At 42.8% G+C, this 26614-nt stretch overlaps 1 protein-coding gene across 1 annotated transcript in view; it reads right to left on the bottom strand.

Annotated features, from left to right (window-relative positions):
- Positions 1–1221: 1221 nt before the first annotated feature.
- Positions 1222–26614, bottom strand: part of MSRA (methionine sulfoxide reductase A) — a gene marked incomplete at its 3' end in the record, with an annotated part of 50988 nt that continues 25595 nt past the window's right edge. Inside the window, exons 2-3 of the mRNA XM_008943764.1 lie at positions 20027–20131; positions 1222–1328 (exon numbers count right to left, since the gene is read on the bottom strand). Coding sequence (XP_008942012.1) covers positions 1222–1328; positions 20027–20131 — 212 coding nt within the window. The remainder of the gene's footprint in view (positions 1329–20026; positions 20132–26614) is intronic.

Raw genomic sequence — 26614 nt, 5'->3', positions numbered from 1 at the left:
GCCCAGAGAGGCTGTGGAGTCTCCTGCTCTGGAGAGATTCCAAACCCTTTGGACACCATCCTGGGCACCCTGCTGGAGCAGGGGGTTGGATGAGGTGATCCCCAGAGGTCCCTTCCAACCCCACCATGCTGGGATTCTGTGGCACACATGAATACTGAACCTGCAGAAGCTGCTTTGTTAGCACAGACAAACACCTGCAAGACTGAGTTATCCCCAAGTGTTTGACTAGTCATGAGAAAACATGTCCCTGAACCCTTAATTTACATGCACAGTTTTCACACTGCTAGAAACAACTTGCAAATCAGTCCCTTGCAGTTCAGAGCATCTCTGAGCATGCAAAACAACACCAACCACATGTAGAAACCAGCCCTAGAGGGCACGTGCATGAAGCCATAGTGTAAGTGAGGGGATGAAAGCTGAGGTTCCTTAACAGCTAATGTTTATCCTATTGCCCTCATGTTCTAGGTGAGTAATTCATCTCCTAAGTTATAAGAATTGATATATCTTTGTTCTAGAATCTGCATCTTGCATCCCCAAGACCACGAGGCAGACCACACAGCAATGATAATGCAGCAGCACTACAGGACACTAATCCCTCTGCCTTTGGTTAAATAATAGCCTATGTGGCAAGGAAGAGACAGAATCCATCTTCATTGAAGGCAGGCCTGGGTACAGAAAGGGAAATGGTCCATCTCTCACAGAAATCCTCATGTCAAAACAAATGTTCTTAATAAGCCACAGGCTGTCACATCTAATCAAAGACATTCATGGAATGGCTTCATAAAAGCATCTTGTAAAGAAGAGGTGGGTGATCTTGAGTTACCAAGGTCAAATATTGATCAGGACTTAACCCCAGTGGTCAAGAACTTCTAGGTCTGAGATTCTGGCTACCACCCTTCAGAGTCTGGGGTCCAGATATGCTTGAACACCTTTAACATCTCCAATTTGTGCTCTGACACTCCCCCACAAAAAAATCTGTCGAAAAGATTAAAACTATCTCTGCATACGTAACTGTTTTTCTTTCTGCACGGTTATAAAATGACTCACACACAAAAAAATCATTTCAGCAAACTTGGAACTTGAAGCAAACATGGTGCAAGTTCACTGCTGGAATGAGGAGCTCCACCAGCAACACAGACAATGCACAGAACCAAAAGTGATTTTGTGCTAACTGGTGCCATCTTTGACCTCTGCTCAACTCCACACCCTGCCCAGGGTTACCTTTTGATATTCCTCCTTGGATCTCAAGGCAGCTTCCATCTGCTCCTGAGAAAAGGTGTAGATGGCCGAGCGATACTGGGTCCCAACGTCGTTGCCCTGGCGCATCCCTGGGGAGAGAAACCACAGCACACCCTGAGGATCATCCCCCCTGCCTGCCTGGGCTGCAGGCAAACCTTCAACACACCTGGATTCAGCTCCTTCCATACCCCTGGATTAGCACAGTCTCTTCTGTGCATTCTCAGCAGGTGTTTTTAGGAAGTCTTTCTTTGGTTAAGTAGTTCTGAAGTGATTCAAGCCTGAGACCTCCTTTTAAATGACATGGGAGCAAATGAAAGAGGAGCTTTTACATTTTGGTGCATCACACAGTAGTCAAATAAAGACATAAAACCTTAAATAATCAAGCTGAATTTACTGTAGTCAACATACTCTTAAAATGCTAATTCTGAACCATGCAAATGGCTACAGAAGAAAGTTGATTTTATCAAGTGACAAATTTTCTTGTGCTGGAGGAGTGACCTTAATGGGGGAAAAATACCCTCAGATATAACCTGCTGTTGTCTTCTATTCACAAAGCAATGACCTTGCTAAAGGACTCATAAGTTACCAATTCCCACCACCAGCAGCCATGGAGAGAAGGGATGGTTCTTATGAAGCTCTCAGACCTGAGCTCCAAAAAGGACTCAGATAGATAAATACACTATGGAGAAGGTTTGGAGAAAGTCTGGCTGTTAGTAGAGTTACAGAGTGAATAATGTTTAGGAACAGAAGCTTCTTCACAATTTTATTGACTTTGGGAGAAGTGGAAACCAAAGGTATCTATGTAACAACCTCTAAATTCCATTTTCAACCTACATGTGGCAAATATGGATGGCATGAGCTTATAGCACTCTTTACATGTAACAGTATGAGAAAAACTCTAGTTATATATACTCAGGAACTCCCCAAAATCACACCATATATGAGTAATTTTGATACAAGGATTATCACAAAATCACAGATTGCTTTGGGTTGAAAGGACCTTAAAGATCATCTAGGTCCAACCCCCTTGCCATGGGCAGGGACATCTCCCACCAGACCAGGTTGCTCAAAGCACCAGCAAACCTGGGCGGGAACACCTCCAGGGATGGAGCATCCACAGCTTCCTTGGGCAACCTGGGCCAGTGTCTCACCACCCTTAGAGTGAAGAGCTTCTTACACCTCACCTAAATCTCCCCTCTTCAAGTTTGAGCCCATTCTTCTGCTGACCACACCCCCTGAGAGGAATGGTATTGTTATCAATAAGCAGCACCCAGGCCACATCCCTCCCTCCAATTCCACATCACACATGAAGTATCCAAGGGTCCCAACCACCAGAGGAATAAAAAGGTTGATATGTTCACTCACAGTGAAGACAGGAGCAAACCAACCATAAAACCATGACCATAAACCAGTGCCAATATTTCAGATGTATGTCTTCCTCTGCTCCCAGCCATACTGATGTCCCACCACCACTGGGAGCTCTGCCCACAACTGGCAGTTGAGAGGCCACTTCCAGTAACTGGAAACCCTACATAGTGTACCCACCACACCACTAAGCTCACCCCAAAAACCCCAGTGGGCAGAGCCAGCCTTTATGCTGTTACCTTAGAGGTGGGACACCTGATGTTGATGCCAAGGGAGGGGCACCTGGTGGTGATCTCCTAACTGGTTCCCACCCAAGGCCATTCAGGCCCTGGGTGAAAATCCATCAGGAAGGTCTCTCCTGCCTGGTTGTGGACATCATCTACAGGTCAACCCTGATTCAGGGCTGGGGGTTTAAACACCAGCACTTCAACCCATTACCTCTCATCTACCACTACAAGCCCTTGGAAAAAGTCCCTCCCCAGCTTTCTTGTAGGCCCCCTTCAGATAATGTAAGTCTACAAGAAGGTCTCCCCAGAGCCTTCTCTCCTGCAGGCTGAACAAGCCCAACTCTCTCAGCCTGGCCTCCTAGGAGAGGGCTTCCAGACCATGGATCATCTTTGAGGCCTCCTCTGGTCCCCATCCAACAGGTCCACATCTCTGAGAGCCCCAGAGCTGGACAAAGGACTCCAGGTGGGGTCTCAGCAGAGCAGAGTAGAAGGACAGAATCATCTCCCTCAACCTGCTGCCCACACTGCTTTGGAAAGGAGCTTTAGCACCACAAATGATCTGGAGGTCCACTTGTGCAACTCCAACTGCAGTTTCTGTCTTTCATAGCCCTGCTCCCAGTTTTGCATTCTACAAAAGAACTTCTCCCTTTGCTGTAACAAAACACATCAATGTTGAGCTTGCCTGGTCTTGTGTATGAACTTGGGTGGATGACCAAGCTGGAGTTTCTGAAGCTGGCTCCTCCCAAAATCCTGCAATCCAAGACAAACTGGACATCACCAGGATTTGTCTTTTGACTGCCACCAGACTACAGAAGCCTCTTTGAAGATTGCCATCAACTTCCAGGATACTGGAGATGAAATGGAAAATAAACTGTGGGTCCTGATACCCCTCTAGCAAAGGGCAGAGGGCAGAGAAAGAGCCTGGGACACTAGAGGGGAGAAGATGCTATCAAGATAATACTGCTCATTAAAAGATGATAAAGTTTATCCCTCTGGTACTTTCCAAGGAAAGAGAAAAATGGTTTAAAGGACAGTCCAAGAAACAAAGGAAATCTGCCTGAAATATTGATGCACTAGAAGATGCAGGGCTGGTTTCAAAGATGTATTTGGACAAAAAGTCCATTCAGTGACCAACGTGACTGAAAAAAAACCCATGACATGAAAAACATTATTTTGAAAAAGATTATGGAGTTTTCTGATAATTTGGGTTACTTTTTAAGTACTAAAATGTTCCATTATTGCACATAACAACAACAACAATGTTCTTCATCAATACTTAATAGTGTGGTCTGCAAGCAAAGAGTGTTTTGCTCATTTCTTTGCAAGTTATTTTAGGCTGGTGGGGAGCTCATGCAAAGCCAGTGCTACTGAATAGTTCTGCATAAAATGAATACAAGCCAGCAGAGCATTAGTTTGGCCAGGATGTGTTAATGCTGATGGATGTTTGAGCTTAAGCATTAGCATTCTATAAATCTATTTATTGCTTAATAAACTATTTAATATCCCACTGGGGAGCAGATTACAAAAATCTCTAGAAATGGAGGATCAGTACATAGAATTCTACTTTCTAGGGTGCACTTCAGGGGTATGAGTTTAGCATGAGATCATGTGCATCATGTGCTGAGTGAGAAGATAAATAAAATTATTTAACCAATGTACGTGCCACCATCACACAGTAACAGGCAAGTGGTCAGCTTAATTAATTTATTGAAGAGAAGGTTAAGAGATGTACAGATTGTGATTTGCAGAGACATATAAAGAGAAATAACCTGAGAAATGAGGCTCTTTAGTCTTTCCAAAGTCACTTAACTAGGCAGGGCAACTGAGAGTCAAAGTATACAAAATCCAGATGGGAAATAAAACAACATTCAAACAGAGCATTTGGATAATTTGAATAAATGGAGCAATAAGAGCATTTCTTACAGGAGCAAGGCCCCTAAAGCCACATCCCTTTCCTGAGGGCTTCATGTCAAGGGTAGGCATTTCCCCCAATGATATACTGAAGTTCAAGGAGCTGCACAAGGCCAGGGATGAAATGAAGTTATGGAGGAGGTCATCCTGTGAGGTAGTGAAGTCCCATCCTAGCACTCCAGTGTTGGCTGGCACTGTGAAACCATCCACCAGCTATGAGGAAGGGATTGCAAGTATTACCCAAAGTGCAGCTTTCATGTGATCCATCATCTAAGCTAAAACATCAGATACTTTTGCTTGTTACTTCAATTAATTTGCACCTAAATCTCCCAGAATAAGTAGCTAATACATTACCTAAGCCACAAAGTCTACAAGAGAATAAACCAGAACAAATTCCCCATGTACAGACATAACATACTGCCACTGTTGTTATTTGTAACCTATCTCACATGTACATCTTACTTCTCAAGGGCCCATCTCTGCTTTTCTAAAACCCTCTGGCAAGTCTTGTTGAGATTCACTAAGTCAATGAGTAGCAAACAAGGCAAGAAATTCAATTTACTAAACAACTGCAGTAGGATGATTGAGCTTAATAATCTTGTCTTTGTCTGACAGAAAGTCTACTAAATCAAAAATTATCTCTCCTTGGCTATCTAAAAATTCCCCAATGTCATCTGCAGTTAACTTTCTTTCCATTTCTAAAATGTCTTTCTTATTTTCTTTATCGTGACATTCTGTCTCTCCCTGTTAATGTAACACCACAGTTATACACATTAGACTTCAGATAAGAAGGTGAAAAGATAAATAATTCATTTAATAAAGGTGGGAAATGTATTGGAAGACATTGTGTCCTGCTGTTTCCAAAGCCATTCTCAGCATTGCTGCCATTGATTCTAGCTGCAGACTCCAAAAAAGGTTTCTGCTGAGGCAAGGAACCAACCTCTGAACTTCTAGGCACCAAAATGGTTCCAATGAAGTCAAGAAATTGGTTTTAGGTTTATAATAATACAACTGAACAAACAATCGTCACAAGCTTCAAGTTGTTCACCTTGCCTACAAGTTTCCAGATAATTAATTAGGACTTAAACACATTTATTAAGCATCCTTTAAAACCAGCACCTATTGCAAACTGTAATCAGACGTTATAAAAACATTGAGATTTGTGAGTACTTTGGATGACCACTCTCTTGGTTACATTTTCAGAGAAAAAATGAATCAAGCTCTTGACATTCTGGATTGGATGGATTAAAGTAATATTTATTATCACTAATGGATGCGTTTCAGAATCAGATTTCCCATAAAAATTCTCTGCATAGAATTGTATTAGTCGTTTGCACTTGAGAAGAATGAAGTTGCTCTCTTCATGTGTGCCAAATTCCATTTTTAAGGGATGCACATGATTTTGCTTTAGTTCCAAACCAAACCAATGAATCAGGTTTGTTTAAATCTACACTACTGGAAGAAGGACTAATCCCTACAGAACATCAGCTGCACATCTTCAGAGCAGCTGGATCTTCTAGGCAGGGAAATGGTTATTGCCTCCAACTGTTCTTCTCCAAGATGTTGTAAAGTCACTCTCTGTGCAAGCCTGACATTTTAAGGATAGAATTTGGGGTAAAGCCAGGAGATAACTCCATTCTGCTAGGACAGTGGTGCTCAGTGACATGGTTTAGTGATGGAGTTGGTAGTGCTGTGTTTACAGTCAGACTCAATGACCTTAAAGGTCTTTTAGAACCTAAACGAGTCTATGAGTCCATGTTTTAATATATGAGGAAATCTGTCAGTAGGGTCTGAACGTCCTTTTCAGGTCTTCATAACTATGTTGCTTGGTAAAGGTGTTAGCAAAATGTACCACCACTGAGGAATGAGGAAGAAAGACCTTCACCAGCTCTTTCAGGAACTTTACAATGACAGAATGGAATAACTCTGAACCTCTAATGACCAGCAGATCCACTTTAAGGGATCTCAAGCCCATTTCTCTCCAACAGGTACTTTGAGGAAAAGCTTCCAGAGGCCTGAAAGCAGAATGCCATCTTACATGTCCCATCAGACCTGGTCCACTTTGTCATGAAAGCAACCTCAGAAGACTTGTTCCCATCACTGGTCAGAATCTCTGTAACTACAGACAGACAGGCAGAGTTTCAAGGGCTACCCAATGTCCCTGACACAATGCAGAGAAAGTCAAAGCCTTGGTGATTTACCTGGGATCTGGTGTAAGAACGTTCAGAGCAGAAGCAAGTCCTTGAGCTTCACATCAGGTCCTCCAGGACTCTGATGCCAGAATGACATTGGCCAGCCCAGGTTTTGCAAGATGACCCCACTTCATCTGGCTGTGCTTTGCTAACGTCAATGGTGCAAGACAATAAGTGACAAAAAGGCAAATATCTGTCTCCCTGACCAGGTGATCAGGAACACATCCAACAGAAACAGGAACAAATATACCCTGGAGTCCAAATCCTGGCACCTGCTGTGGATACCCAAGGTGAAAAACATGCTACGTTGAGAACAGTTGTGAAATCTCTCGTCCAAGAGACGTTTAGATAGAGAGGTTGAATTTAGAACTGATAGAAAAGCATAAAATTTGCATATCACTGGCAAGAGACAAAACTGGTTTTGGATAGGGCTGCACGGTGCCAAAGAGCACAAGCCCAAAGCACAGTGCCTGTGTGAGGGCTGGCCAGTCCTTGGAAGCTCTTGTCTCTAGAGAAGCAGGGAGGATGAGGGCATCTGGAGCTCTAAATGTGTTTAGATCTTGGGCATGGAGCATATTGAGGAATTTTACTTTGGCTGACCAAAGCACCTCAGTGGTACTCAGCCTGGACCACTCTGGGGAACACAAAACTCCTCCACTGTGCCAGGAGAGAGCAGAACACCAATTAATCAAAAAATGCCCTCAGGAGCTGAGCACTTTGACTGGTATGAAACAGAAATTTGTGGCCATGGGATGGTAGCTGGAAAGAACAGGGAGCTGTGATGTTCTCCCAAATCCTGCAAGAGGAACAATTCCCATTTTGAGATTGCCATGCAAAACAAACAGACCATTGCTGGATAAACCATTATTTGCCCAAATGTAGAAAACCATCAAAGCAATGGCCCTTAAAAACTCCTCTCACCAACACTTTGATATCTTCTGACACATCTGGGCAGGAGGGACTTGAGTTTGGTCATCCCACGTTCTTTGGCATCAAAGCAGTAAATCCTAGCTCTCCTTTGATGAGACTGACTAAAATATGTGAAATATTCTCTGTTTCTGTTCAGCTGGTCAGTGATTTCTGTTCATAGCTCCTATACCTTCTCAAAACCAAGTGACTCCTTGGCTGGGGCAGAGTTGCCCCTTTAAAGCAATTAAACAGTTCCTGTTGAGATGCATCTTAGGTAGCTCATTGTCCTTCCTGTCTATCTCCAGAGTATCTTGAGGTCAATAGGAACAGGCATGGCCACAGCATTCATAAAAATTCATATTTCCCAGTACAAGACTTTCTTCTTTTTCTTTAGAAGTTGCAAATTAATTGCAAACAAGGAGATTTGTTTCGAAACGGTGATTTTTGACTATCCAACCTACAGAAGGCTAGAGCAAAACACAGTTTATTTATCTTATTGGATAAACCAGGGATCTCTTTTGAAGACTCAACCCTCTGATAACTTGAAAGTAATCCTGACACAACACTCTGTAGCCTTTCTCCATTTAAAAATAATAAAAAAAAGGTAATGGCATCATTCGTCAGCCTTGCTATTCTCAGAGGATCCCGAGCTTAATGAAGATAAATGACTGAGGCCCATTAGAGTCTTCTGTGCCACCCAGTGAAATTTTAAAGGGCAGTTCATAGCTCTTATTTTTATCATAATTTTTTCTGTGATTTATAGACTTTTCTGCAGCTGCCACTTATTTTCTTACAGCCGCAGAAACCTGATATTCTGACTGGTCATTTTCTTTTCCCCAATCAATCCTTGCTGAGTTAAGACTAATAAAACTCCCTTCTTCCAGCTCATCATATAATTATTTAGTAAAAATCAATTGCACCGTGTCACCCTGGCTTGATGTCATCACTCACTGTAATGATTACATCTATACAGCTTAAAAGTTGCCAAGGGAAAGTAAAACTCTTTATAGCTTATGATTAAAGGAGAAAAATGTTAATAGGGAAGAAGTTAGTTACAGTGCTGGGGATTGAGAGTTCTTGATGGTTTTCAAGGTGCAGGGGTGTAGAAAGGAGAAATTAAATATAAAAGAATCTCTTCAGAAGGTAATTGTACTTTGAGCTTGTACACATTAAAGAAAACTTTTCTACTGACAGCAGACCAGAAGGTTTGTAAAGGTTTCAACACTCCTGGTCTTCAGCATCAAGGAGGAAACTCTGCTTTTGGTCCTCTCCATCTGGTTTGGGTTCAAGGCAGCAAATATGAGCTCTCCCCATAAATTCTGGTTTGCAAATATACTTAGAACACCATGGCAACAGCAACACTTTGAGCAATTGACTCCAGCAAAAAGGTCTGGTGACAGGTACTTTCTTCACACCTTTAACATCAAACCTCCAGATTACAGGTTTTCTGGTGTAGCTTTGAAAGTAAAACAGAATCCCAGGTTTGCTGAGGTTGGAAGGGATGGATGGAGGTTCCTAGTCCAACCCCAAATAGTGTCAGCTAGAGCAGGTTGTCCAGGGCCTTGTCTTGTCTGGTTTAGAATACCTCCAAGGACAAAGACATCACAAAATACCCAGTTCCCTAATACTGCCCGTGCTGGTGTCAAGGAGCTTGATGATGGTCAATAACAACAATCACCACATGAGATCACAACAGCTCTTTAGGTAGGGAGAAGTTCTTCAGACAACAGATTCATCACTGATGCCACAACAAACCCACAACCACTGGTGGGGACACAGGAGAAGACACTCCCTCCCTCTTTTACCAGTGGCACTTTGTGGGAATGAGGTGAGTTGTTGCCACCAATTTGCTGCAACAAGAAATCTTGTCTGTTCCCACCACCAAGAGCCAATCTGCTGTTACAACAAGCCCAGAATAACAGTGAAAAGAGCAGCTTGACAAAGCTCTGACCCTGCAGAACCTGTCATTTTTTTTCTCTTGGTGTGGCTTGGCTTGATTCTGACCTATGCCACCCAGCTACATGACACTTCTGACTTCTCCTGAAGCTGGAGCAGTGACACCTGCACCAGTTTCCTGGGCAGATGTGAGCAGGAAGCCTTCCTCCTCCCTTCCAGCAAAACACCAGGAAAAACTGAGATGCAGAAGGTGTGCAAACAGGTTTGGGAGATAAGAGGAGGATTAGTCAGGAAAAGAGGACTCATGGGATCATGCTGAAAGGAAAAGATCTCAGTGCCACCCTGTAATGATATAAAATTCCCTGCAGGGCCTTCTAGAGCTTCCTCTTCTGCAATGTCCTCTCCCAGCTCTCTGGGATAGGAAATCTCTCTCAGCTACTGCAGTGACAGAGATAAAAGGTAGATAAAAGGTAGTCCATCACTATCTGTAGGTCCCAAGGACACCCACCCAAAAACTTTAAGAGCAGTGCAATACCAAAACCCATCACAATATGACCACACTGGACAACACCCTTGGCAATATGCTTTAATTTTTGGTCAGCCCTGGAGTGGTCAGGGCTCACTAGTTGGACCAGGTGGTCAATGTGGGTCACTTCCAACTGGACTATTCTACTCTATTCTGTTCCTTTTGATTCAGTTTGACCTGATTGGACATAAGGGAGAAATACTTTATAAAAGCTTGGTGAGACACTGGAAGAGGTTGCCCAAAGAAGCTGTGGGTGTCCCAACCCTGGAGTGTTCAAGGTCAGTTTGAACAGGGTTTTGACATAAGTCATCCTTAATGGTATCAAGACCATTGTAGGGGACTTTTTTTTACTTAACTTTAAGCAAAAGTAAAATGATCAGGTTTATAGACAAGTTTTTAGACTTTTTCTGTCACAAAGAGACATTAGGCCCTTTCAGAGGTGCCTTCTCTTAAAAATCTGTCTCAGGGCTGGAGGAACTTAGGATGGGAGAGAAATCTCTTACCAATATTTTTGGGTCCAGCTAAAACTGAACTTCTAGATTTAGGCAACCAAAAGCTGACCAAAGATAGGTGCCTGATTTGGGCTGAGTCAGTTATGTTGACTAGATCTCTACTGACCTTCCATGTCTATGGAAACATCTACGTTTAGGTGGCTTCATCTCAGTTTTTAACCCACTTGACCCATCTGTGCTGGTCAGACAAATCTGACTGAAGATTTTGATAGTCTTCAAACCCCCATCAACACACAGAGCAGAGAAGGCTGGAAGAGACTGGAGGACATGACACAGGGCATTAGGGAGCCCCACATTTTCTAAAGCACGACTGGAAAACAGGCAGAAGGTGCATGGCAAAAGCTATTTCTGTTGGGGCAACTGAATTGGGCCCTTGTTGCCTCTTTTCTTCATGGACTAGCCATGTTGTGATGCCTACAACAAGCTGGAGAACTGCTGATCATGTGAGAAAAACTAATTAATAAATACTGCAGCTCAGATCTGCTACTACATAGATTTTTTATATTTTATGTGCCTTCTTCCTCTTCATTTAGCTATTGTTCACTGGTGTCTTGCCTAAATTTAGGCACGTGTTAGCACTATGAATTTAAACCTACTATGATCCACAAGGTGTTACTGCAATAGTAATAAGAATAAGTAGTGATAATAAAAATAACAGTGTTGTCATTTGCTTTTATCAGCAGATAAAGCTCCTGGGACACTGCTCTCTCAAAACACAGACAAGAATGCTCTTATAAATATTTAAGAGAAAACTGCAGGCAGAGAAAAAGTCATTCACTGAAAACACTGTTGTTTAGAAGAGAGTCAGCTTTGACCTCTTGTACCTAATTATACATGAAAACAAAGATTAAAAGCCCACTAATAATCACCATAAACTATGATTAATGATGCCATGCTTCAGTGCCTCAGGTTTCTAGACCCAAGTACAGTAAATTCACTAGTGGGTTGTTTGAAGAAGAAAAGAATGGTTGGTGTTACACTGTTCTGACATTGTCTACTGCTTTCCTTGCATAAGGGAAGTCCATCAAAAAATTCTGCAGAAAAAGACCTTCTAAGGTGGTTCTTTTCCAATTCTATAAACAGACATGGAAATCTAGATGCTGTTACTCACACCACATACCCATTGACTTCATGGATATCTGAAAGCTACTGAAGACAGTCCTAAGCTTTGAGAAGTCCAGATTTTCCTTCAGAAGTTACAAAACAAGCCTGAATTACAATGAAGATTCCTTCCTTCATCCCTTCCTCTTCCTCACCATAATTACAAACACAGCTATGCTGTAAATGCAAAATAACCCAGAAATGATGCTGAGGAAGATGGTAGTAGAGTAAAAAACATTTTTCCAAAGTTGTTCTTAGCTTATCCAGGCATTATGAACAAAAGCACCACAGAATCACAGAATGGTTTGGATGGGAAGGGACCTTTAAAGGTCACCTAGTCCAACCCCCCTAGGGCAGGTTGCTCAGAGCTCTGTCCCACCTGAGCTGGGATGTTACCAGGGATGGGGCATCAACCACCTCTCTGGGTCAGTGTTTCACCACTCAGTGGGAACAATTTCTTCCTTAGATCTAGTCCAACTCTACCAGCCCTTAGGTTTGTGTTTCCCACAGCATGAGAGTCACAAAGTCATCACAAAAGACTGAGGCTTTTCCCATCTGCAAGGAACCATTTTATTACTGACTATGGCAATACTGAAAGATAAAGATAATTTTTAGTCATTCTGGAGGTTAATGCAGATAAGTAGGCTAAAAGTAGTTTCAGGCTAAGAAGAAATCAGAGCCTGGAAGGATTTTTGCCCTTGAGCCAGGATGGATTCAGCACCACTCCCTTCACAATGCAAAACTATCCAGCCAGCTCAGCAACCACTGCACTGGCTAATAATCCCCTTCATTAAAAAAGATGCAGAGTCAAATCTCAGCTTCTCACTGTGATATGGAAAAACAACATCTCCTAAACTGGAAATATAGGTCAGAAAAAGTCTATTCTAATTGAGCTGGATAAAAAGAGCCTAATATGCAAATCAGGTCATGACAGCTAAAATTCCTGGGGACACAAAGCAGCCTAATAATACATATTTATTTTTAATGCCTATTTAGTTCTAGAGGAAGGACAAAAAAAATGGGAACAACATGTCATTAGGTAGTTCAGTTCATGAAGGCAATGAAGTTGCTTTCTCAAAGTGCAGTGCCAATTAAGCATCACTGGCAAAGACTGTTTGGGTACTTTGCAAAAAGTATAGACCACAGGTATTTCTGAGGTGATTATGGGCAAAGGAACACTAAAGTGGATGCTGGTGGAATGGGTAGACATCAATCAACCACGTCCCACCACTGAGATCTCACTGGAAACATTGGAATTCAAAGACCCTGAAGACAACAGAAGACACTGTCTCCCATCCATCAGCTCAGTGCATATTTCTGTTGTTGAGTAATCAGTCCTGCAAGAACCAATGGACATTTATCTTTATTGTGTCTCAGCATATCGATTTTCATGGCTTTCTTTAATTTATCAACACAGAGCTGTGTTTTATAGGTTTCCTCCACGAGCCCCTAGCAGTGTCTTCACCACAGATTTAATTAGCATCCTCGCCACTATATCCTCCAAGTCATTAATGAAAATATTGAAGGGTATTGGACCAAGAATGGTTCCCTAAGGGGTTGGTAATTTTGTTTTGAATATATTTAATATGTCTGGTGACAATAGATTTTCTATTTCTACTGTTTTTTTTTTTTGTTATACCTTGTAATAATGCTGAAACCATCAGGACTCTTAATAACATCTGAAACACAAGACAAAGGTGCTTTGTGCTTTAAACTAAGCCTTGCAAATTTTGTCCAAACTCTAAGAGGAAGAAAGTTACAGAGAAAAAAAAAAAAACACAAAAAAATAGTTATATTTTACATGGAGAGATTATTTTTTTTCCCTTTAATCTCTAAATGAAGTCCCAGGCCTGAAGCAGAATAGATAATGCTGGTTTAGGGTCGTTGTAGCATTTTTTTATGTGTACAGCTGTTCCTCCACTGGTATAAGTAGACACATCTGCTCATTAGCAATACAATGTCATTTCTAGTGTCTCATTTTAATTATTTGCAGATGATAGATTCCTTATGCAACGTCTAAAAAAAGGACAGTCCTTCAAAACTGGTGAGAAATAAATATACCCTCTGCAACTAAAATGGGTCAGCACAATGAAAAACAGATATTAATCTGGAGAATTTATGTATCAGCACTAAGGCTAAATGCCAAACTGTTGAGAAGGTCACAGGGAGGAGAAATGGCTCATACATCTCTTCTTTATCGTGGAGACACAAGACATATGGACTAGGAGATGTTCTGAATGAAGCTGGCAGGTGATGAGTTTGTTGTGGTACAGATGGTCCTCAACTGCTGGAAAAATATCAGTTGTGCTTACATTTCCTGTACAAACACAGGCAAGATAAGGACTTCTCCATGACAGAAAGGAGGAATGAGGTTACTCAGCAGTAACTTTGGTTCTCTGTGTATTGACACTCAAAGAATCAATAAGGCTGTAAGAAAATCTCCAGAAGCTCTTGGGCAGCTCTGGCCACGGGTGCCTTTGCCCTTCACCCCACTGACAGAGGGCTGCCAAAACTATGGATTCCTGGCTTCCTCTGAGTTCCTTCCAGTAACTCAAAGATCCAACCAGAAAGCCTGAGGCAGCTCAGCCTGGACAGCTGGTGTTCACCTGACCTGAGGAACCCAAGGTCAGGCTGGACAGAGCTCTGAGCAACCTCCCTGCTCACTGGGAGGGGGAGGGACTAGATGACCTTCAAAGGTCCCTTCCCACCTAAACTATTCTATGATTCCAGGAACTGTAGTTGTTATTTCTTGTGGGCTGGGAAGGATTAGCTCCTCTTGACAAACATGGGGAGCAGGACTAGCAGAACAAGCATCTAGTTTGGGTCATGTTCAAGAGAGGAAAGAGCTGAAGGAGGCAAGTGGATTTTTCATTTGCCTCAAACATGACTTAAAAATAATATTTGCTTTATCTTCTGCTTATCTTCTGTTCAGTCATTGAAAACAACAAAGAGTCTTTATTTAAAGTTGCCTTAGACCAGGCTGAAATCTGTGACTTGGGTACTTGAACCTGTGGTAGGACCTCAACCACACCCAGGGTCAGGGTAATCATGAGCAGTAACATGCTTTAAAGGAACCACATCTGTACCATCACGTCCTGCCTGAAAATTACATGTCACTGCCATTCACACAGGGTTCATTTTCAGCTTGATCAGAGAACTTTGAGATTGCCAGTGTCAAAGAAAGAGGCTGTGTCCTCCAGACAGGTCAGGGGGAGAGAAGAAAATTGCTCCAAAACCTGAAGGGCTCTGAGGATGGTCCCTTCAGTACAAAACCAAGGCAACACAGAACCTGCCCTACACCTCTAGAAACTCAAGAAAAATAAAATCATGTACAAAGTGAATAGCCATAAGATTATGTTTTTTTTTGGCTGTATTTTCATCACATCATGTTCATTCTCTTTTGTTGTATCAGTGACAAGGAAGCAACCACCTCAAGCAATCAGAGAGCTGTGCAGAGCAATCCTCTTCCAGACACGATCACTCCTAGGAGAGAAGGAATGCTGATCTGTGCATTAGAGGCTGAACAGAGATGACAACCATATGTCACTTGGCAGAAGACGGGGGTTTGTTTGTTGCCATTTCAGTATCTCAAATGTCATGAATTATAAAATAGAGCCTAAATTAATAGTCAGGAAGGACTTTTTCAGGGCCCCACACTTAGGAGACGCTCATCTGGGAGAAACTCTTTCAACTCATAGACTGTTGGACTTGATCAAAGGTTCTTGCTTTTCAGGAGGCTTCTGTACAATACTCAGACTCAAGAGCTTCACGAAACAAGAGCCAGGTTTTCTCCCAGAGAAAATTGGAATCCCAGTGAGATGTCAGGCTCATCTTGAAGGCAGAAGGTCCAACTGTTTAGAAAGCAGGAACTTCTGAATATTAATACACTCATACAGTAATGACTGGTAGGACTGTCAGTCTGTACTCTTTAGCAACATGGTACCATCCAGATTGATCTTTGAAAGGTCTTTAACTGCAGCAGAATGTACCAGAATTTGATTTTTAATGATATTAGAACAACTAGGCAAGTCCATTGTCTCTGGCAGGGGTAGGGGGGCTTAGCCCAGCTTCTGGAGGAAAGGTAAGACAGTGCCTCAGACAAAGCTTTTATACTTCTGAGTGAGGACTATCCTCAAGAAGTCCAACATTTGCAGGCTGTATGAGACACTGGATTCACCCAAAGAGTGTATGGAATTTCGTGAATAAGAAATTGTCTATATTTATCTGCTTAGTGAAAAACTTCTCTTTGATGGACTGAGTCCTGCATTCCCATGAGGCTGCTAAATAAGACTCACTGTGTGCAGACAGCTGAACCTCAGGAGAGGAGAAAAGCATCACAGGTCAGAGCAATAACTCTCACTTTCAGTAGCTTTACATAAAATCACTATTTCCCATAGGGAGCTAAAAGTAGAGAGTGGACACAAATCAAGGCAAAGAAACAATTCCACCTTAAAGATCTCCTGCTAACTGCTCAGATATGAAAGGATATGAGTCTGACATCCCTATCCTACAAAACAAAGGAACTTGAAGTTGGGACCTTGTGGTTCAGGTTTTCCTCAAATCAAGAAAGGTGATAGAGATGTGATGAACTTTGGAAAGTTCTTGAACAGAGCTTAGCACTAAGTGATCATAGAAAATAGAGAGGTGAGGAGCTATGCAAAGTCTAGGAAGAAGACTTCTGGATAAAACGATGGTCTCATTTTAGGCAAATCATTACAGAAGAACTAATTGGGAATTCTACTGAGCCAAGCTTAGATAAAGGCTTAGGTATGTTTACCCCAAACCCAAGACACTTGTGAACGACTTGGGTATCTCCACAGTCCAGTGTCATGGAACTATTTTGAACCTCAGTTATCTGAGAACACAAGGTGAACAGAAAGACCTCATATCATCATTCTACTCTGTTTTCCAGCCAAAAGGAATCATAAATTCATCTCGATCTGACTCGTTCTCACAACTGCAACACTCCATCCACGTGGCACTGTGTCCAGCCTATGAACTTCAGCCAGCCTGAAGCACTGAACTCCTTCAGAGACTGAGCTATTGTATGTGTGCCACAGGCAGAGTCCAACCACACGCCACCAAAGTCAAGGCTACAAACATGGCAGACAACTGCCCAGATGTTTTCAGCAAGACTCACACTGCTCTGGAGGTGAAGAATCCTCCAGTCCTGCCCGTTAGTCCCCAGCTCTGGTAATCAGGATCTGGGCTTTTTTCAGCCTGGAGAAAAGGAGACTCAGGGGAGATATTCTCACCCTCAACAACTCCCTGGAAGGAGGTTGGAGTGAAGTAGGGGTTCGCTCTTCTCCCAGGGAACAAGAGGAATGGCCTCAAGTTGCACCAGGAGAAGTTTAGGTTGGACATGAGGAAAAATTTCTTCCCTGAAAGGATTATGAATCCCTGGAGCAGGCTGCCCAGGGAGATGGTAGAGTCACCACCCCTGGAGACAGTTAAAAGACACGTAGACGTGGGCTTGGGGACACAGTGTGGTGGTGGACTTGGCAGGGTTAGGTTTGAGACTGGACTTGATGATCCTAAAAGTCTTGTTGAACCTAAGTGATTCTGTGATTCTATGAATCCAAACACGTGAGCAAGACACATGAACCAATCACCCTTAAACAAAATTCTCTGCTCCAACAAGACAAGCAGTCCAGTACAAAGAAGGCAGCTACTGGTGATGGCCAGTCTCTGACAATCCAAAGGAAGAAGCACAAAAATCTCCACAGACCAACCACAAAGGCCTTGAAGCAAGATTTGGAGATTTGTCCTAATGCAGAGCTGCAAGTGTTCTGAGGATGGTGCAGATAAATGACTCTGAGCACAACTGTGAAGGAAGGAGTTGAAAGGGAGGCTCATAACTCAACAGCAGAGGCCACCACACTGGACACGCACACACAGAACTCCTTCTCATCACCTCAGTCAAGTGTCTCTTAAAATGATAAATTATCTCATCTTAAAGACTGAAAAGGATGGTGATGGGAAAAGTCTCCAATACTGAATTACACCAAGAGCTGCAAAACTATTTTAATCCCAATGTGGAACTTCTCAAGTGTTGACTTTCAGCTACTGGAGCCTGTTATGGCTTACCAGTGGTTGGGTTGTCCACCTCACTACGAGCTATCTACTCCTCACATAAGCTCCTGTAAAGATGACTTGGCCATCGTGTTATGTCTCTTTGACTAGTTGAATGTTTATTTACAGCACCAGACCAGTTTTGTAGGCTCTGTACCCTTCTCCTGTCCCTCCTTCAAATCCCCAGCAATATCTCTGTATGATTCTTGGTATGGCAAGACAGAAACTGCACAGCATGGTCTGAGATTTGACTGACTCTCCATAAAGAAAATAGTTTTCATACTCCTGATTATGGCTTCCCTGCTGAGATCCCTGAGTCAGTGCAGGGATTGATCTTCTTGATCAATCATCTTCTTGAGGGTCAGGAGATTCTACAGAGGGATCTGACCAGGCTGGATGGATGGGCTGAGGCCAGTGGGATGAGGTTCAACAAGGCCAAGTGCCAGATCCTGCTCTCGGGTCACAACAAACTCCTGCAATGCCACAGGCTGGGATAAAAATGGCTGGAAAGTTGCCCAGAGGAAAAGGAACTGGGGGTGCTGGTCACCAGCCAGCTGAAGAGGAGCCAACAGTGTCCCCAGGTGGCCAAGAAGGCCACCAGCATCCTGGCCTGGATCAGCACTAGTGTGGCCAGCAGGACTATGGCAGGGAAAAGCCCCTTGGCCTCAGAACTGGGGAGGCTGCACCTTGAATCCTGGGGTCAGAACTGGGCCCCTGCCTCCAAGAAAGACCCTGAAGGGCTGGAGTGTGACCAGAGAAGGGCAATGAAGCTGTTGAAGGGTTTAGAGCAGAAATCTTGTGAGAAGGAGCTGAGGGAGCTGGGGGTGCTGAGCCTGGAGCAAAGGAGGCTCAGGGGAGACCTTCTGGCTCTGCACAGCTCCTGACAGGAGCCTGGAGCCAGGGGGGGGTCGGGCTCTGCTCCCAAGGAACAAGCAACAGGACAAGAGGAAACAGCCTCAGGCTGCACCAGGGGAGGTTTAGGTTGGCTACTTGGAAAAACTTTGTCAAGGCCTGGCCCAGGCTGCCCAGGGCAGTGGTGGAGTCACCATCCCTGGAGGTACTTAAAAGACATGTTGGTGTGGTGCTGAGGGACATGGTTTAGTAGTGGACTTGGCAGTGGTGGGTTAACTCAGTTGCACCTGAGGATCTTAAGGTATCTTCCATCCAAAATACGTCTATGATTCAACATAGGCAGGAGCTGCAAGAGCCATTTTTGTCTTTACATCATGCTCTGGGCTTCCTGGCAGACATTTATCCACAATAGCCCCTGGATCCTTCTCAGAGTTACTGTTTCCCAGGATGGTATCACAGTTTGAAGGTATCATCTGCATTTTTCATTCCCAGATGTAGTAACAAGTGGTGTAATTATGGAAGCTGTTAAAACACTGAAATGAGTTACTGTGTGTAATATTTCTGGGAAATAGGAGAAAGGCTGATGTTTACTGAAACTATATAAACATGCAAAATGTTTTCTCCACACAGCTTCCCATTTCTGTTTGCACAGATGTGTGTGATGGCATCACAAAACCTCTTCCAAGAAAGATAAATTCAATCAAAAGGTTCCAATAAGGCAAAGAGCTCGAATGCTCTGCTGGTGCCTCCCCACACCACCTCAGGCCTCTGTTTTGTTGCCTTTTTGGAATCATAAAAGATATTCACGGCCATTGGAAAGCATATAAAAAAAGAAACAAGAATTTTATGCAGGATGAAGGTCCCTGGCAGGAATAAAGTGACCAGCTCTGAAGCTGCGAAGAAATATGCTTTAATTTAAGAGACAAAAGATGGCATTAAGGGAGAAATTGTCATAATCAGAGTTGAAACAAAAAGATTTTCTATTGTCTGCCGTGCCTCTCTGTGGGAATTTTCCCAGCACAGACAGCTGTAAAGGAGGAGGGGCACGGTGAGGGTCTGGACTCAGTCTCTCTCCTCCTCTTTTTCTCTGTCAATAAACGTCTGCAATCATATTCTTGAGCGCCAGTGTGATTTCAAGGTTCATCTCTTCCATGCAGCTCAAACACTAATTATCCCAGCTGTAATTAGTAAGATAATTAAATACTGGCTCACTCATCACTCTACCTTGTGTCGGGTCATGATTCTCCCAGAAGACCTTGAGCAGTTTCTCAAAGCTGATGTTTTCTGGCTGATAGACGACTCGTACAGCCTCGGTGTGGCCAGTTCTACCTGGAAAGGCAAAATCAAATCAGATGTTGTTAGTGAGAATTAGCTGGTGCCTATCCACTATTTTATATCAAAATTCAAAACACAGGCCTTTGTTTTTCTTTTTTTTTTTTTCCTTAAAGGTGTTTTGATTCACCATCATTTAGAATTTTAAGCCTTTTTTTTTTAAATACTTTAAATATTCTAAATACAACATTAAAATATGACAATTTATATGTCTAAATCATCTGGACAGTACAAAACTGGGCTTCACTGCCATGAGGTTAAGATATGGATAAAAAAACTGATTAGAAAAACAGATTTCAAGGGCATGTTTACACAAGGCCACCCAAATAATTTCAACCTATATTTTGCATCAAATAATTCCAACTGTATTTCACATCATCCAAAGCACTGATGCTAGAGGGCTTCAGAGCCAGGCAAACAGCCTGGCTGAACTTCATGACAGCAGATGAAGTTCAGGGAAGGTCAGCAGGTGCTGGAGCACAGGAAAACATATTATTCCTATTTCTCACTTACATTAGGGGCATGATTTTTTCATTCCTTATGTGTCTCATCACTCACAGTATTATTGAAAGGCCAAACTTTGTAAGGTGTGAACTGTTTTTTCAGTTAAATCATGCTAATTAAATACTCCACAAAAGGAAACTGAGCCAGATACGTCTTTTGGTGGGGATGGAATGAGCTCCTCTGTCACACTAGGCCAGGTTCTTGTCTCATTTATACCAGCATAAACTTCAGATTCACTCAACTGGCTTCAACAGAACTGTTGAATTTCATGCAGTGCAGCAAGCAGCTGAATCTTGCCCAGTGGCAGGTTCTGAATTAGCTACCACCAAACAAGAAAAATCAGAATTTATGAGTGACTGAGGAGTGTTCAGTGGAAACACCAATACAATGCTAAAATAAATCTTAATTTTAAAAAATAAAAGTAGAAAGAAATAAAAAGGATGTTAGAATACATTAAAGAGACATCACAGGGAAAGTATGACAGCATTATATCTGTTCATGGGGCAGCTGAAATGAAGAAAAGCTCCTAAAGGAGGCACAGAGGGCTGGGCTTGCTATTAGAATGGGTTTAAAAGACTGGGATTAAATTTAGGCTGGAATGCAGAGGAGAAAAAGGGAACACATCTGGGATATCTGTCACAAAAAATTGGATAAAATCAAATTGGTTCCTATCTAGTGTGCTTCCCAATGGAAGAAAGATATGCTCACTGAGATTAAAACACAAAAAAAATCCAAGTTTCATGTAACCTGTAGTTACAGCCACGTCTCCTGTCCACCAAGGCACTGCCCAGGAGAACACTGGCCCCATCCCTCTTTGACACACTCTACACCTATCAAAGACCACAGAAGCAACTCAAATTCTGATGGTAAATTAGCAGAAAGGGATCATACATTTAGTAGAACAAAGATACAAGTCAGAGATAATTGTTTTAATAGGAGAGTGAAATGCTCATCCTATGTCCTGGCATGAGCTGATGGCCACCTTAGGGCAGGGAGGGAATTTATTCCAGATTCCATGGTTTAATGTGGACTATCACTTAAAATAATGGCTCTTGCCTTCCTTAGCTGAAGCCCAGATCAGGACTTTTGTTGTTGCTTGAGATCAAGAAGGAAAACAAACTGCCAATGGTTTGTCCAGCTCTCACATGCCTACATTTTATAATAAAAAGAGATTAAGGCATGGCTTCTGATTTTAATTCTTGGTTTTGTTTTGGGTTGGGCTTTTTCTTCTGTAAGCCAATGTGAAGCTTATGGAAGGCTGTTATCACTCAGCAGCAAATTGCTTGTCTAAGATGACTAGCTTTAGATCACAAGAGAGTTTCCTAAAGAACTTCAAAACAACAGAGGCATTACCTTCCCTCTCAACTGAAGCAGCAATTACATCTTGTCAACACTGTCTGCTCTGACTAATCCAGAAGTTCAAAGAATCAGCTTTCTTCTTTCCCTCTGAATAAGGAAATAATTGTGCCACTCTGAGAACTGCAGCCTGACCTCAAGGAAAAAATCCTCAGATGTGTGGCTAACAGACTGTTAGAACCTAGAGCATGTTTAAAATCAATATTCATCCTCAGAGGAAAAGCAAGGAGGTAATGCTGCTGGTCCTAGCAGATTCACCTCTCATTTTCCTCAAAGCCTTTCCACAATCCAGTGGATTTTCTTTCAGTATGCAGCGTGGCTGTTTCTACTAAGAACAACCTTAGTCATTTGTGGTGAGCACCCTGACTTCCCAACCATTTTAGTGGTAGCTAAACCAATCAACTGAGTAAATGAACATCATGAGCAAATAAACAGGTAGGAGGCTCCATGTGGGACAGATTAACCACAAAATTGCCTAAAAGAAGCAGCTAGAAAGAAAACAGCATCAAGGGACAAGAAAAGAAATAATCTCTCCACAAGTGTGACATGCCCCTCAAAAAAAGAATTAGAAGATACCACAAGGTTACACCAAGTAGTGTGTGGAAAGAACCAGCTCATTGGTGTTGGATATGACCCAGCTGCAGCCAAAGTGGCAAAAGGGACCTGAAATTGGGTTCTCCCTGCTGATCTTCTTATTTTGCTTTTTGATGAAGGCTTAAGTTCAACTGTGAAAACAGAATAATCCTGTTTCAGTTTGGGGTTCCTCCATTTGGTACAGAGCAGGCTTCAAACCAGCTAAGCACTCCTCTGTGTTGTGAAATAATCATTGGAATATTTCTAACCAAACAGAAATCCTTTATTTCTAGGTGCCATTATGGGATTTCCAGTTCTGGTGCTCTGTACTCAGCTCGAGAAGGAGCTCAGCCCTCGAAGAACCTCTCTGCAGAGGATAAGACTTTATTACACCGTGGCAGAGAGGGCTGTGTGCCAACAGCAGATTGCCTGTTTATCCTAGATCCATTTCCCACTCAGAAAACACAGCCACTCTCAGAGGATTAGCTACAGTGAGCTCTTCCATGGGGATTCAAACTCTGGCAAAAATGTTCCTGTAAAGAGCAATAGAAAAAGACATCTGAGTGACACCTCGCTGCTCCTGTTCAGGATTTTTCCTTCCTGGCAGTGTTTAGATTTTCACCTTCTTAATCATCTCCCAGGTGAGTGCCCAAGGTGAGGGATTAGAGAAGCAAAGTCATTCTTTTTCACTTGCTGGATCCACTAAGCATTTAATTATTTCTGGCAAAGCAGAACAACTTCAAAGGGCTGGCTGGAGAGCACCTCGCCCATGGATGCCCAGCCTCTCAGTGGCTGTGGCACCTCCACATGATGTGTGGGCTTCACCTCCAGCTAGTCCAGGCCAGGGTGGATTCAATTAGAAAATTCAAGCAATGTCAGAACTATTCCCTCCTGCCCCACTTCTCCAGAAAAAAAGGACTTCCCTCTCTTTACCCACTGAAATAAGCATAAAAATATAGAATGTTTGGGGTGGGAAGGGACCATTAAAGCTCACCCAGTCCAACCCCCTGCAGGGACAGGGACATCTGCAGCTAGAGCAGGGTGCTCAGAGCCCCGGCCAACCTCCCCTGGGATGGTGCCAGGGATGGGGCAGCGACCACCTCTCTGGGCAGCCTGGGCCAGGGGCTCAACACCCTCAGCAGCAACAATTTCTTCCTTCTCTCCAGTCTAAAGCTCCCTCTTCTAGGTTCAAACCATCCCCCTTGTCCTGTCCCAACAGACCCTGCGCAAAAGTCCCCCTCAGGTTTCGGGCAGGCCCCTGGCAGTCCTGGCAGCCCCCAGCAGGTCTCCCCAGCTGGAGCCTTCTCCCCTCCGCTGCCCCAGCCCAACTCTCTCCTGCTGGGCTCCCAGCAGAGGGGTTCCCCCCTCGGGGCATTGCTGGGGCTCCTCCGGCCCCGCTCCAGCAGGTCCCTGGCTCTGCTGTGCTGAGGACTCCAGAGCTGGACACAGTATACCTCAATCCAGTGAAAGGTCCTAAATCCAGTAAATGTCTAAATAGAATGTAAAGAAATAGGTGTCAGATCTTCAGGTGATGCACGTTTCAGATCTTATTGATTTTGGAGCTAAACCAATTTCTGCTAGCTAAAGGCCCCAGTGAATATGCAAAGTATTACATGAAAAAGTGGTAGGTCTTTTGAACATCTGTTTCTCCAGACAAACCTGGGAATTTTTATGATGTTGTGGTTATTGCTGATAAAATATCCAGCTTCTTCCCCAAACAGCAATCTGTAAAACCCACAAACAAGGGGTTTCACACCAACACACTGAGCCCACACTTTGGGGACCTACTCAGTCTTACCTTCTTGCCTTCAAAGTAAAGAGGAGGAAACCAGTGAAAATACTCCCAGATCAATAGATTTTGTAAAGAAGGGAAAAATTGATAATTTTATTTGAATTCCTGCATAACATAGATGACAAAATTTCACTGGACCATATTCTGTACTTAGCAAAGTAGCAGTTCTTGACTTACAGAGCACAACAGACAGAAAACCCACCACAAGTCAAGGTAACTTCATCCAGAGGTTAACACCTCCCTACTTTTAAAACAAGCAAAGAAGAAAAATGAAGACAACAATTATTTATCACCTGACTTGATATATTTCAAGATCTTTCTGTATAGACAAAGACTACTAGGAAGTCATCCCTTATCTTTTTTGTTCCTGAATATTTTATCTGAATTGATGTTTCTATTTAATGACCCTGTTGGATTAATTTTCTTTACTTTTTGAGAACATAAGGAGGTACTAGTTCAGGCCTTCAGCCTCTCTCTGACCATGACCATAAGCAGATGTGCAGGGAAGGGCTGAAAAGTCATGTGTGACATATCTATGAGATTATAGGTGAAGAACTACAACCTTTTAGTATTCAAGGGGGACTATAAGAAAGAGAGGGAGAGACTTTTGAGCAGGGCCTCTTGGGACAGGACAAGAGATGATGGTTTTAAACTAGAAGAGGGAGAATTAGGCAAGAGAGAAGGAAGAAATTGTTGACCCTGAGGGTGTTGAGCCCCTGGCCCAGGCTGCCCAGAGAGGTGGTTGCTGCCTCATCCCTGGAACCATTCCAGGTGAGGTTGTCTGAGGCTCTGAGCACCCTGCTCTAGGCTGGACTTGATGACCTTCAATGGTCCCTCCCAACCCAAACCATTCTGTGATTCTGTGGTTCATTCTGTGATTAACCAACTGCCTCTTTCTGAGTTTGGCTCCCACTGCCTGGTTCTGGGAGCCCCTTGTTGCTCTGCATGGAGAGATGTTGAGCAGCCCATCTCTACATGTTCATATCCTCCAGCTCATGGTTTCCTGAGCATAGTTTTCCAAGGTGATTTTCCCACTGTTTGGAAAAGACTGTAAAACATATCAGGTATACAATGGTATGAACATGTGGCTACTACTTTTCTTCTTTCTTCTTTATGGCTTAAATAACTTTAATGACCTTGTTAGTCCTGAACTAGAAGATGATGTTTGGTTTATTATCAACTGTGAATTTCTCCTTTACAAAAAATGATGCTGGACCTTCTCAGTGTGATCCATGGTTCCTTATACTGTTGTATTAAAATGTGTCCATCTTTTACAGCAAGAAGATTTCTCACTATGGGCTGGCCCATCCTGCAGTGGTTAATCAAAACAAAAATTTTCATAAATCATAGAAACTTCTGCCTGGGCCACAGGAAATTTTGTCTCCTTAGCACCTACAGCAAGTGCCACATGCAGCAGCTACAATATGGTGCACACATCTAACAGGAAAATTTCTTACATTTTATTTATTTGCTTTAGTTTACATTATTTACACTGTAAATGAAAATCTAAACAGATTAGAAAATTTGCATTTCTGGTGGCTGTTAGAATCATTTAGCTTTTAGCCAGTTAAATAAAAATTAAGAGAATGTAAGCATTGAAAAATGGGGAACATGATGCTGTTATTAATATTTTTTTCCCAGAAATTCTACCATATTTTTCAGCAAACCCAGTCAAATGAATCTCAACTGAAGAAGACAGTTTAAAAAAAGAATATTGCTTTTTTTTCTAAATATGTGTAAACCAAAATTATTTAAAGGACTTGTTTCTTATTTGCAAATGTTTAAAATTTTTATGGTATAGCAATTAAAACTTCTTACTTTTGTTTTCTAACACCCTGTGTTCTTTAGCAGCAAGTTGGCTTTGATAATCAAACACTGAACAGAGTATCTGACAGCAAGACCAGTACTACTGACACTTTCCCTGTTCTTATTTTTAAAGAAGCTGGAGACTGAAGGACAGATAAAAGGGGGAAAGGTCTATAGAACAAAAGAAGATGGTGAAATTTCACTATGTTGGTCACTGTCCTTATAACTATGTCTTCTATAGTCTGAATGTCCACACTGCAAGCACTTCAGGAAGGATTATTTACAGTACACAGAACCCCAGCATGGTGGGGATGGAAAGGACCTCTGGGGATCATCTCATCCCACCCCTGCTCCAGCAGCTCACCCCCAGCAGGGTGCCCAGGGTCACAGCCAGGAGGGTTTGGGATCTCTCCAGAGCAGGAGACTCCACAGCCTCTCTGGGCAGCCTG

The sequence above is a fragment of the Merops nubicus genome, unplaced genomic scaffold (assembly GCF_000691845.1).
Source record: "Merops nubicus isolate BGI_N331 unplaced genomic scaffold, ASM69184v1 scaffold1057, whole genome shotgun sequence".
Lineage (NCBI taxonomy): Eukaryota > Metazoa > Chordata > Aves > Coraciiformes > Meropidae > Merops > Merops nubicus.
The sequence above is the reverse complement of the archived record's forward strand: the minus strand, read 5'-3'. Positions and strand labels throughout refer to the sequence as shown.